The following is a 13,488-nucleotide window of genomic DNA, read 5'->3' as shown; positions in this document are numbered from 1 at the left end:
GGGCTCTGAGGGTGGGTGCTGGAATCTTAAACAAGTGCTCACGTGATTTTGCCCGTAACTTTGTATTGTGATCATTTTCCAACATGTACACACACACACACACACACACACAAAGCTGAAAAAGATGATCATCCACATACCCACCACCCACATTCAAGTTACTACCATTTTGCCATATTTGCTGTATTTCCTAATGTGCCCATTCACGTGTGTGTGCAAGCGTGCACGCACATGTGTGTTTGGCTGAACTATTCAAGAGTAAACCATTCAAGACACCACAGTACTTCACCTCTAAATACGTCAGCTGCATCTCCGGAGAACAAGAGCATGCGCCCCCATAACTTCAATGCCATTAGCACACTGGAGAAAATTAACAGTAATTGAACAATACCATCTTACAGCCCACATTCGTATTTACCCAGTTCTCAAAACGGTTTTTTTAGCTTGTTGTCTCTAGCCAGGGTCCAGTTGACTCCAGGCAATTCTTAAGCAAGCTAGAGTCTGAGAATGCCTCTGGCTGGGGCCCAACTTACAAGGGAGCGAGCTAACCAGCCAGTGTTCCTTCCTGTGGTGTGTGCAGTGCGAAGTAGGTCTTCCAGAAACTGCAGAAGCGGCATTCCTCAAAGAAATGTGCCTCTGATGGAGTGGTTTCACACGTGGTGATGGGCCGTGGGAGCACCCTGAGGAGGGACAGCAGAGGCTCCCTCTGGCACTCCCTCTGCCAATTTGCTCACAGGGCACAGGTGGCCTCCTGCTTGGTCTCCAGAGAACGCAGCTGCTCTAGGAGCAGAAGGGGAGGGGGGTGGTGGGGGGTGCACTTGGCCATCATCAGACCCCTGGGAGCCTGGAGCTGCCACTGGGAGGTCTCCGTGGAGCAGAGCCACCGTCCTCCCCAACCAGACCATCTAAGAGCACAGGGGCTCTGTCATGGCAAGCAAGGACCAGAGCCACGGGTGACAGGCACAGTCAGCACATGGTCCCTGGCCGCGGAGAGAAGAGACCCAGGAGACTTGGCGTTTTCAAGACCGGACTCCCCAGTGTGGCCCAGGGCACACAGCTAGAGCCTTCCCTTCCTCCGTACAGTGCTCTGGGAACGTGAGCCCCTTAGTCCCAAGAGGGGCTTCTGACAGCCCGGAGACTGCCCTCCTCTGCCTCCCACCAACTGCCCCCAGGGATGGGCAGCAGGAGGAAGAGATGACAATGGCCTCGGGTGCCCACCCAGATCCACCAAGAGCCCAACACACTTTCCCTGCCCTTGAGGAGCTAACCTTTTATATCAAGATGTGTCTCCGTGAGATAATCTACACTGAAGGTAGGCCCTGCCTGGGGACGGAAGTGACCCACAGTGGGGCTGAGTTTTCACATGCAGCCCCCTTGCTAGCCTGGACGGGAGAGCCGGGGGGCCCCACTGCTCACAGGGCCTCAGGCCAGTGGGACCTTAGAGACCCAGAGTCAGGGGTCCCAGGCTTTGTCCTACTGCCAGCCCTGGCCACTTAGGTCAGTGATACTGGTCCCCCGCCCCCAACAACAGCCCCTCACATTTCCTGAGTGCCTCCACCTCTGTGACCTCAGGGAGTTCTCCCTATAAACCCAGGGAACAAGAAAGGCTGCAATTATCCTCATTTACAATGAAGGGAAAATCTCCGGGAGGGAAGTGGCCCCGTCCCAGCTCCTTCCATATCCATGTGCCGCCGCCTCTTTCCCAGGCTTTCCTCCTCTCCTGTGCCCTTCCTCTGTGTCCTGTTTTATGAACTAAAGGGAGAAAAACATGATCTGCCAGTATAAGGATATAGAATTACTTGGGATTGGAACTCTCTGGGTTTCCCTGGGTTTGGGCCCCCAGACCTTTGTCTTCCACAGTCATTTCCAAGTCCTGTGTGCAAGTGACCTCAAAGGGTCCCCAGAGCAGAAGATTGCCCAGACACTCACCTCCATACCTCCACCAAAGGAGGAGGAGGGGTGGGGGAGGCTAAGAGTGGGAAGGAGGGGGAAGGGAAAGGGAAGGTAGGCAGAGAGGCCTTAAGGAAGGTTGATTAAGAAGGACAAGGCAGGGAGCAGGTCAGCCTGGGAAGGCTGAGAGAGTCCAGGGTATCTGGTCTAAGCCACAAATTTAGGCGATATTAAAATATGGCGTCCAGGTGAGAGGCCATGTTGGTCACTCTGACCAACAGACCAGGGAATGCAGGGCTGTTTCCTACAAGGGTTTGGCTAACAAAGAAGACCAAGAGGGAAGAGGACTGTCTTCAGAAGAGGAGGAGTTTTCAGAGGAAGATGAAGACCTTCTCTATTCTGGGTTGCCCCACGGTGCCAGGGACCACTTTCGGCCCAGCAAGAAAGCCCACTCATCCAGAGACAGGTAACCGGATTCCTACACTACAAGGAGGTGGCACAGCTGGCCTCTAATCCACTTTCCAATCCCTTAATCCTGTGGTTCTACCTGGAAAAGGAAGCCAAACCCAGACAAGGGTGGAAGGGGCCCTGTCCCTGGGTGAAATTCCAAACTGATGTTACTCCCAAAAGTGCAGACCCTCCCACCATACTTTGGCCCATTCAAGATGTGTCTTACAAATGTTAATGAAAACGAATAGTAAGAGCGAGCTGAGGTTCCGAGGTGCCCCACCCCCGCCCACCAACTCTGGCGGTGGAGGCTTCCTGCAGCTTCCGATCCCTCCTCCTCCTCAGGTCACAACCACATTAGACTCCCAGGGCTCTCCTGAACTCTCTGGGATCACCAGGGGGCCTCCTGTCTAAGCCGGGCCTTAAGCCCCCAAGCATTAAATTCTCTTTGAGGCCTTGTGTGCGGTGTGGTGACTTGTCACAATATATAGATTCTACCCACTATGAGCTTTCTAATTTCACCTTTTTCTTAGTGTGATTTCTGGATGAAAAGACCTGCCAACCAACTTGCCAAAAAATGAGACCTGTCCACCACATGTAAATGAAATTTGAATCTGGTTTATTTGCAGAATTTTACTTAAACCAATTCTCATTTCTCCCTGCTTATCATCATTACATAAAAACTCATCCTTTGTACAAGCCTGTAAAATGCTGAACAATGAATAGGAAGTGAATATTGCACATTTAATGAACAAATAAGTTGTGGTAAGGCCACACTAGACATGTGGGAAGGAAAGGGTTAAATACACTTAGGAAGTACTTGTTGCCCCATAAGTGATTTTAAGCCATTGAAAGAAAAATGAATTGTAACCTTCAGTGCTCAGACATACTACATCTGTACATTAAAAAATGAAAGTTATAATAAACAACATTCATTCCTTAAGTGATCTCATTACCCCAAAACAGGGTCAGTAGTTTATTTTTTTCAAGTTATTGTCATCAGAAATCAGGAACCCGTCTGGACTAGAGGAAGCATCAACTATAGTTTCTACAGGACACTTGGTGGCTCTATTAAGTGTGAGGATCACCACAGACCAGAACAAGGTCAGTATGAGCACCTGGCTGTAAGCCAAGAACTTTATCCAGCTCAACCCAGATTCAAACGGAAGATCAGTACGAGGATACTTAAAAGTAAAAAAGGCAACATGTTTGTTTCCAGCATTATACTCTCCATTTTGTTTAATAAGACAAAGTCAACTGAGCAGAAAAAAATTCAGCTACTACCTCAAAATAAGCCATAAAGTTGGTCCAAAATGAAGAGCAGTTTTTTTTTTTTTTAAAGATTTTATTTGACAGAGAGAGAGAGAGCGAGAGAGGGAACACAAGCAGGGGGAGTGGGAGAGGGAGAAGCAGGTTTCCCGCGGAGCAGGGAGCCTGATGCGGGACTCGATCCCAGGACCCCGGGATCATGACCTGAGCCGAAGGCAGACGCTTAACGACTGAGCCACCCAGGCGCCCCGTGAAGAGCAGTTTTAAAAGATAACGTGCAAAGCCTTATTATAAGCTCATCGTGCTGACAGGTGAGACCAGTCTTTGGAAGGAAACCACGTTAAACAAGGCCTGGACTTTCAATCCACCACTAACTGAATGTGCCAACCGCGGGGCACAGCTGCTGAGAGCCGATGCCGTCCACGGGGCCCAGGCAGTGGACGTGGCTGCTGGGCCCTCGCTGCGGTGACTGACCCCCAGGGCAGGGGCCAGGCAGAGGGCACGGAACGGAAGGAAGCACACTCTCCAGATGCCTGCAGGTGAGTGCCGCCTCCAGTTTGTGCCCTTGGAGCCTCATCTGTCTCCCAAGTCCTGGCCCTGCTACTCGTGGACACGGCCCTTTTGGAGTACCATGGGCTAACGCGGGCACTTTCCCCAAAGAGCAGCCCTGTTAGACGTTGGGTGGAAGAGGGCCAACTGAAGGCACTGAGCATTTAGCCTGAAGACTAAGAGGTGGACGGGTGGGGCCAGAGGTGTGAGGAGGTCTGGGAGTGTTGGAAGAGGAGGAGAGCAGCCCCGGCCTGGCCTGCTCCTGCCAAACCGTTACCGATGTTATCAGTCCAGCTTTGGTGCTACGTAAAGCAGAACTACAGAGAGAGCTGGTCACGGGCCACCTGGCCTTGCCCACGAAGGGGGGGGGGGACTACTGGCCTGGGGGCTGCCGGGGAGGGGCAAAGGAGAGGCAGGAGGGGGTCAGCAGGGGAGGCTGGAAGAGCAGGACTGGGGATCCCTGCTGAATGAGATGTGGGACCAGATGAGCTTTAATGTCCCTACTGACTTCAGTCACGATTGTACAGCATTTGCTTCCTGCTCCAGAAGAAATCATTAAGCTTAGTATTAAAAACCCAGTGGAAAACGGAGTATCACCTTCATTCAAAAGGAAGAAAGGCCATGCACACTCTACCTTGTACAACGTGGACACACTGACTTTAGTAACCGACCGGGAGGAACGCGGTTGGCACTTGGTTAAAGTGAGGTTAGGCTACTCGGGGGGTTTGCATCTTCTGGGTAGGCTTGCCCCCGCCTCAGAACTGAGCGACTCCTGCAACCCCAGGAAGCAGATGTGACTGAGCCCCAAACAGATCATGAGGTTCTCTGCGTGCCCAGGAGCTTTGGGAACATGCGGGGTGGGTCCCAAATCCTCCAGCAGGCTGGGCACACACATCAGCACCACCTCCTGTCCTCAGCGTCTGCGCCTCCCAGCTTTCCGCCGTGTTCACTTGTCACAGGCGTGGGAGCCTGGAGAGGGAGACCGAGGGTGCCTCTTGGACCGAGCTCTGTGTGCTGCAGAGCTGCGGGAGACGGGGTGGGGTGGGGTGGGGGGGCAGAAGCAGGGGAGGTGCTTGTCATGGGCCAGGAAGCTGCCAGACATCCCTGTGGGAAGCAGGTGCCGCCCGTGGCAGGTGCAGGGCAGGTGTGGGCCAGCGGGCCTCCAGCACTGCTCGGAGCGGGCGGCCTGGGGCCGGCTGGATCCGGACAGCCATGCACGGCACGGGTAACAGCGTCCAAAACCGCCCTGCGCGCTCCGGAGGCCGACTACTTTCGGCAGCAAAGGCGCGTTACTCCTGAAAGCCAACGGGGAGGCCCGTCTCTTCCGCCCCAGGAGGCTGCAGCAGCGCTGCCACCTTCTGAAGCATCTCACGGTCTTTAAAGCGCTTTCCTGGCCCAGAGCAGCTCGGAGGAACCAAGCGGTGAGCCAAGCTCCCACTGCTGCTAAGCCTGAAGGAGTTAGAGAGGAGGCGCTTTCACCGACCCCTATGATAATCAAGTTCCAGTGTCAAATGAAATAGAGGACATCAGGCACAAAAGCCTGCATCGACTTTAACTGAAATACTTGACAAGATAGTGTGAGATCCCTAAAATTCGTAGTCTTGCCAGCTACAACCAAAGGTTGGTTTTATTTTTTATGATTTTTACAGACCAAACACATTATAAATATTACAAACCTTTGAAAATTAATAATCATAATTTTCTTTAAAATGTACATACTGTCACTCAAAAATGTTCACATTCTAGGATACCAATAATTACAGCTTCCTCAGAGAAAAGAGCACACAAAACCCCTCCTGTCATAAAATCTTTGTTGCCAAATCGGCCAGCAAACTGCTCACAGCTTCTAACACTTTCTTACACAGCACAGGGAAGCTGCCTGATGTTCAAAGTGGAGAGAAGCAAAACGCCCCAGGCTAGCTCTGTGACGCGCCCCTCTGAGACGGATACCTCGTGACCTACACAAACTCGGAGGCTGCACGGGGATGAGCTCTGTGAGGCAGAAGTGTTCTGTCCAGCTAGAGAAGTTTGAAATGAAGAACAGCTCCTGCACACTTCCACATGTTGGGGGAAGTACTACATAGGATATCTGAAAAGAGATTATCACTCCGTTAACCTAGATCCCTACCCCCTGCTAAGAGCTCTCAGTTCAGATATTTTTAGGTAAATACCCTTGGGTTATAAGTAACCCATGAACAGAAGACATACTATGCAAGCTGAACAAACAAAACCAATTCTGAGCCAAGAGAATTAGGAAGACAAAAGTCAAACTTTCATTCCAGGGGGGGAAATGACGAGAGCAAGAAGCTGGCGACAGAACAAGGCCACACTACAGAAAGGCGCTGGTAATGAGTGAACTGTTACCAACAACAGAAGGCACAGGGCTACTGGGAAAAGCCCAATTTCCATGGACAAGTGCTTCAGCAGGTGTGCTAACTTCATCTGACTTTACACGTGGAATGAAGAAACACACAGGGACCCAGAGCATCAAGTTCTCAGACTCTGTCTCTTTCTAGACAGCAAGGCCTTCCAATTTCAAGCCTGGTGTCTAACAAGAGTTGCGAACTCTGATGTCTACAGGGACGGAGGAAGTGACCTGAGTGAGGGAATGGGCTGGGGTAGGCTCTACAGAGATTACGTCTACAGTGACCACACTCTCCACCATGGGGGTCACACAAAACACGCCACCAGCGTGCCACCTCGGTTGACAGGGATGTCTCCTTCTCCATAAGGACCACAGCTGGATGGAAATGGACTTGTCACCGTCTCTGCTGTCCACTACAATCAGGATCAAGTGGCCCCATTTTAGACAATGACTCACTTTAATTCAGCATTCTTATCTCCATTCTGAGGGAAGTGAAACTTTTAAGCTGGTGTATTTCCCCACCTGTGAGAAATGCAGAAATTTTCTAAGCTTTTTTTACCTGGAAAGAACACAAATGGGGTTCAAAAGTGAGGGTTCTACATGACTCCCAAAGCGGTTAGATCTGGCACAGCAGCCTCGAGATTTAAATAAAATAGGGAAGACAGAAATGGAGACACAGAAGAGCTCTGTGCGGGGTCCTGTGAGGTGACTGGGGCTCCAGCAGCTGAGAGTGGTTCTGTGCCCAAGTGGGACTCAGTAAGTTTCTCCTGTCGGGTGAACATAAAAACTAAAAAGGCCCCAAGAAGTTTCAAGAACTAAGACACACACACACGCACACACGCACACACACATGCACACACACGTGCGCATGCGCAACAGAATTATCTAGTGCCCCCCAACTTGCATCGCAGTCAACAAACTCATTGGCCAAACTGAGCTCTGCAGTGAGACTGAGCGAAGTTACTTGTGCAACAGCAAAGTTAAATGTAAACGTAAACAGCAACAGGGTTTCTTGAGATACTCAGTGTTACTATCGTATGTTGTCCAAATAATGCACTTCTGGATAGAGACAGTTAACAAGAAGAGCCAGGAAGCTTTTCCCATCTTGGAGGCAATGGCCAGGATGCTTTATAAATTGTGCAGCTTGTGATATCTGATCCTGGTATTCAACATACTGCTTATTTGACGTCAAGGATTCAAGAGCAGTCAGAGCCTAAAAGACACGAAGACAAGAGGGTTAACCACACAGACGCATACGTGATTCCCACAGGTGCAGCACACCTGCCATTATCCGCTACGACCGTGAGCCTCCGGGAAGCTTACAGAACTACAAGTCCCAGAGGCAGGCACTCACTGGTTAACCACAGCGGAAGGAAGCCAGCAACTCAAGTTTCTCCGGCTTCGGCTGCCTTCCACACCCAGCCCTCCCTCCTGCTGGCCTGTGCTGTTTCCCAACCCTTCTGCACAGAGAGCCCCTGCTGCAAGCCCCTTAACCGGAAATCCCAGGTGCCAATGGCCTGTGCGATGTTTGATTTGCTGTTGGGTTTGTTCTCACGTTACAAAATCATGTCATATTAAGCTAACTGTATGAAATTCAAAAGAAACCAGTGTCTCAGTGCTGCTGAGGATAAAAAATAAGGTAGTTCGATCAGTCAACAAACGAAGTACAGATCAAGTTCCTCCGGCTTTGCCCGCCAAAAACAATGAAGGTGCTCCCATGCCCTTTTTTTTTTTTAAGATTTTATTTATTTATTTGACAGAGACAGACAGCGAGAGAGGAACACAAGCAGGGGGAGTGGGAGAGGGAGAAGCAGGCCTCCCGCCGAGCAGGGAGCCCGATGTGGGGCTCGATCCCAGGACCCTGGGATCCTGACCTGAGCTGAAGGCAGACACTTAACGACTGAGCCACCCAGGCATCCCACGCCCCTCTTTACATTCTTTAATCCCATAATTTTAAAATTTCTTTCCTTCATAGTGGGAGAAGTGAAAAAGACTATTTGGAGAAAACAAAATCAGGGTAACAGTTCTTAGTGTAGGGAGAGTTTTATTTTCCAGCTATACAAGTTCACCCACCCCCAGGATGGTGAATGTGCCCATCAAGTCCCCCACACCTTCCCCTCTCAGAGATGCGACCACCGCACTAGCGAATATAGATTAAATGGTGGAATTTGCTTGGCTCAGTAAACAAGGACAGAGAAGAGTTTGAGGATGGTAAACGAACTGGCAGCTTAGAAGTAAATGGCCAGGGGGTTGGAGACAGAAGTCTTGGAGTGGAAAATAAACTGAAGAGATTTGGGTACCAACCTAACTGCTGTGTGAAGAGAGTTCAACCTAAGAACAGGAAGCACTGGGGTTAAGCGGGAGCCATGCCTGAAGGGAACGCAGGCAGAGAGGCGAGGCTCAGGGGACCTCCTCTGATGCAGGAGAGTGTCAGACGTCTCAAATATACCCGGAAATGGGTCGTGCTGACTTCACAACCGGCCCTCGGGACAATCACCTGCCCACCTGTGGGGTTCAGACATGGCTCACCGATGACTTTGGGGACTCAGAGAGCAGTTGTGAGGTCAGTCCGGGACAAGTATCAGGTCTTACATAGACCAAGAAGCCTGTGAAGAACCTGCCGACTGGATCACTGGATGCGTGCTCTCAATACCCAGGAGGTCATCTGGCCCGGGGCTAGCCTGGACACCGCAAGGCTGCAGAGGAGGAAGAGCTGGGGGTGCAAGCGCCAAGAGGGCGAGGCGGAGCCACCCGGCTGAGTGATCCCGGCCCAGCACGTGCAAGCTAGCGCGCCCGCCCCTCTGCGCTCCCCTTCCTCACCACACACAGCCAGGACAGGAACCGTCCCTAGCATCCGGGGTGGTTAGGAGGGTCTGTCCGGTGAGTGAAGACTTACAACAGGGCCTGGCACGTAGTGAGGACTCAAGAACGCTAGCCATCATTTTATCTGAGCCACCTCTGTACGCACGCGGCCAGCCTGTTTGCAGGTGCAGGAATGGGACCGCTGCCACGTGGCCGTCCGTGTTCTAGAACAAACTAGCATTTCTCACAGCTGCCTCTCTGTCCGGGTTTGGTTATTCCAACAGCAGCCAGCAGTGGTCAACCTCCAGACTCACAAAACAGGAGCTGCTTCCTTGGTTCCCAGCTACAGCTCAGCTAACCTCACTGGTCTTCACTGTGGCCCCAGCTTCTGGGCCAGTGCCCAGCCCCCAGCAGGTGGCCAGTCAGCACACCACGTTCATCAGAACCAGATCTGATCCTGGACTGGCTTGCCTGCCCACGGCCTTGCTTCTTCTATGACGGCAGTGACAGTGCTCGAGGCAAGTGCCTACAAAGACAGTTTAAAATCTGACGCAGGCAGGTGCAGTAACCATTTTCCGGGGCGCAGAGCATACTGATGAGCTACTCCTGAAAACCACGACCTCGTGTTGTCGTCGTGTGTAAGGACCAGCGCTGCCCCCTCCCCGCCTCCTGGGCAGGTCGACGGAAGAACTCCTACCCAGGAACTGTAAAGCTGTTTTTACTGACCTGCTGAGCTTTTGGGGTCAGATGTAATTCCGTGCCAGGCTTCAAACGGATCTGATCCTCGGAAGGAACCTGAACTGAAAGGAAGGCGGCCATGCCTCGAGCAACCACTCGGAACCTTAGGTGTCAAGGAGAGGTCAGAAGTAAATAACTATTAAAGTAAATATTTTAAAGTAAATACCACATTTTCTCTTTAAAAACAAAATAAACACATTTCAGACCTAATGTTGCTGTTAGCATTTGCAGGAAAATCTTAAAAAAGATCAAGAAGGAGGATTAATCTTCCTTTCCGTTATACTGCCCCAACAATGTAAGCAACATTCAGACTCAAGAATAAAAGTGCTGCAAGCATGCAGAATAACTGGAACTCTCAGACATTGCTAGTGCGAATGTGAGAGGTGGTGCAAGAAAATAGGTTCTGGCAGTTACTCGGTAACAGAGAAACCATATGACCCAGCAATTCCACTCCTGGGCATATACCCAAAAGAACAGAAAACAGGTGTTCTAACAAAAATTTGTAAACAAATTTCATAACGGCACTATTCACAACAGCCAAAAAGTGTAAATGACCCAAATGCCTATCAACTGATGAATGGATAAACAAAATGTGGGACATCATATACTGGAATATGACTCAGCCATTAAAAGGAGTGGGGTACGGATTTATGATAAAACATGGGTGAGTCCTGAAACTTCATGCTATGTCACAGAAGCCAGACACGAGGCCACATACTACATGATTCCATTTATATGAAATGTCCAGAAGAGACACAATAAAGTCGGAAAGTCAATTAGTGGCTGCCAGAGACGCAGGGGACAGGGGTCTAGGGAGTAACTATGTCATGAGCATAGCATTTCCTGTTGGGGTGACAGAAACATGTGGTGATGGCTGCAACATTGTGTATGTACTAAATGCTACTGAATTGTACATTTTAAAAGAGCTGCCATGATAAATTTTATGTTACGTGTAGTCTACCACAACTTAAGTGAATCAAAATCACATACTCCTGCTAAATTCTATCACAAACAAAGAGACATGGTGTGAACCTGTATGGACTGAGTGATTCCCAAAGTTGCAACAAGAGGATGGGCTATTCCACAAGAATGCTGACATGAGAATGGGAGGAGAACTCATTTCAACACTGATAAGGGCTTGGAAAGAAAACCATTATGCAAATAAGTAAGATAAAACGGGAGGCTAGTGGCAAATTCTTTCATGCCTCGGAATTTTTTAGCAACAAAAACTTAAGACTTGTTTCTCATTACTTATCCTTATCCGTTAACTTTAACTCATCTTGACTTACAGTTCTAGGAGACTGCCTCTTGGGGCCTGGGCAGCCCTGACAAAGTATGCAATGAAGCAGCTAACTGGGATATTTTCACCTAACCCTGCACACCGTCACTGGCTCAAAACCAGACAGAAATCAGCAGTGTGGTCAGGTTACAAAGCCAAAATACAACAAGAGATACTACTAAGAAAACATTCTTTAAACGTGAAAACAAAGTTGTTTTAAAATGAGAAAAAAAAAAAAGTTTTTGTAAAATATAAAGATGTAATCAGGTGATTTTTTTTCCCCCTTAATCTATAGGGGAACCCTAGCCTAGCCCTTAAGTCAAAAAACCTCCTAAAGTATTACAATCCCTAAGTAGGAGCAGAAGCTGAGGCCCACTTAGAAGGTGCTTCCTTACCTGTTAGACAGGGGTGACTTCCGGCCCAGCCCAATTGCCCCCAGAATCCCAGAGCTGAGCCTCTCCTCGGCCAGCAGGCTCAGCCTGCTCTGAAGCATGAGCAGAATTCGAACGACAGATTCTATCAAGACCGAGTCACTCTGCTCCGCTTGAATCAGGGACAGCTGCAGGACTTGGTGCCACCACAAAAACAGCTTGGCCTCTTCCTGCGTGGAGCTGGGGTGGGGGGGTGGGGGAGGCCCAGGAGGAAAATAAAATTAGAAGTGGATTCTTTCCACTCCGATTTAACTGAAAGTCCACATTTGAATTTTAAGTATAGGGGACATTCAGTACTTTAAAAGCTTAGGCTAACAGATAATATTAATATAGTGAGTGTGATATGGCAGCCACAGGGCCAACAAACCTTGGATACACCTGTTCCAACCACTTGCTTAAGATGAGCAGCACCTTCATGTCGTTCCTTAGAGTCTGTTCACTATTTAAACATTGAAGCAAGTAGACATAAAGAGTCAGGTAACTGCCGAGGGACAGGCACTCCTGCAGAAATTCTTCTATGGTAAGCTCAGGAACTTGAAGGGACACCAGAATGGGGCCCCATCCTAAATTCTGATTGAGGGAACCTAAGAAAAGAGCACCAAGAAAAGACAGCAAGATAAAAACAGGAATCAAATTATTTAACTGCTGTCATGAATCTTTTCACTTTAGGCTTTATGTCAAGCCCATGGGACCCCGGAGGCCACCCAAGGGAAGCATGCCGGGAGGCTCAGACTGGAAAGCCCGCACGCTGAGTGCCTATCCCCTGCTAGCCACTGCGGAGGGGCCGAAGTCAGAACTGAGCACTGTGTTCTCAGAGTCACCCTTCTCATCATTTTATGGTCATTAAAATCGCAAGTAGACACTGCCTGTCCGGTCATCCAAGGGTCTTAACTTCATCTAATATCTTTTAAGTATGTTATGAAAATGTATGCTTTTCCAAGGAAAATTATTATTCTATCCAACTGAAGTATTTCCCCTTTTTAAAGCTTAGCTGGATTCATCCCTCGACGGAAATCAATTGAAAAAACATTTTTTTTTATTTTAGTAACATGAATGAATTTGAAGCAGGAGTGTTATCCTTATGGTTCTCAAGTCTTTGGGGGGAATGACGGTGGGGAGATGGTGACATGCACAGCACCTTCCATGGGGGGACATGGGTACAGGTCATGGTCTGCCAAGAAAGGGCAGGGGCAGGTTATGGGCACCTCCCGGCATTCTTGCTCTAACACCCTTCTTTCTCTCCTACTGTGTGCACAATGTATATCTGGGTATCAGAGTTGAGTAGTGCTAATCCAAGCCGTTCTTCTTGACCAGACCACGTTGTTTCCAGAATCAGAGTTTAGAGGGAGGTTAGGGAATAAGAAAGATTTTTAAAAGGTAGGGGTGGGGTGGAGATTGACCTCTTTGTAATAGTTCAAAAGATGTGACAAAAAGCAATAAAAAACTTACATGAAAACTCATTTTAACAAGTGACAAAAATAGAGAAAAATAACACAGTGGGTCTTATTATAAAGATTCTGGTTTAGGGGCGCCTGGGTGGCTCAGTTGGTTAAGCGACTGCCTCCAGCTCAGGTCATGATCCTGGAGTCCTGGGATCGAGTCCCGCATCGGGCTCCCTGCTCGGCAGGGAGTCTGCTTCTCCCTCTGACCCTCCCCCCTCTCATGTGCTCTCTCTCTCATTTTCTCTCTCAAATAAATAAATAAAATCTTTAAAAAAA

At 49.4% G+C, this 13,488-nt stretch overlaps 1 protein-coding gene across 1 annotated transcript in view; it reads right to left on the bottom strand.

Moving 5' to 3' along the window:
- Positions 1-2,935: 2,935 nt before the first annotated feature.
- EPG5 (ectopic P-granules 5 autophagy tethering factor) overlaps positions 2,936-13,488 on the bottom strand; it is a 104,419-nt gene continuing 93,866 nt past the window's right edge. Inside the window, exons 41-44 of the mRNA XM_081802531.1 lie at positions 12,138-12,354; positions 11,735-11,950; positions 10,049-10,163; positions 2,936-7,733 (exon numbers count right to left, since the gene is read on the bottom strand). Of these exons, the coding sequence (XP_081658657.1) occupies positions 7,551-7,733; positions 10,049-10,163; positions 11,735-11,950; positions 12,138-12,354 (731 nt within the window). The 3' untranslated portion in view covers positions 2,936-7,550. The remainder of the gene's footprint in view (positions 7,734-10,048; positions 10,164-11,734; positions 11,951-12,137; positions 12,355-13,488) is intronic.

The sequence above is a fragment of the Leptonychotes weddellii genome, chromosome 13 (assembly GCF_054177405.1).
Source record: "Leptonychotes weddellii isolate Sample4059 chromosome 13, ASM5417740v2, whole genome shotgun sequence".
NCBI classification, from domain to species: Eukaryota; Metazoa; Chordata; class Mammalia; order Carnivora; family Phocidae; genus Leptonychotes; species Leptonychotes weddellii.
This window is presented reverse-complemented; position numbering and strand designations above follow the sequence as displayed.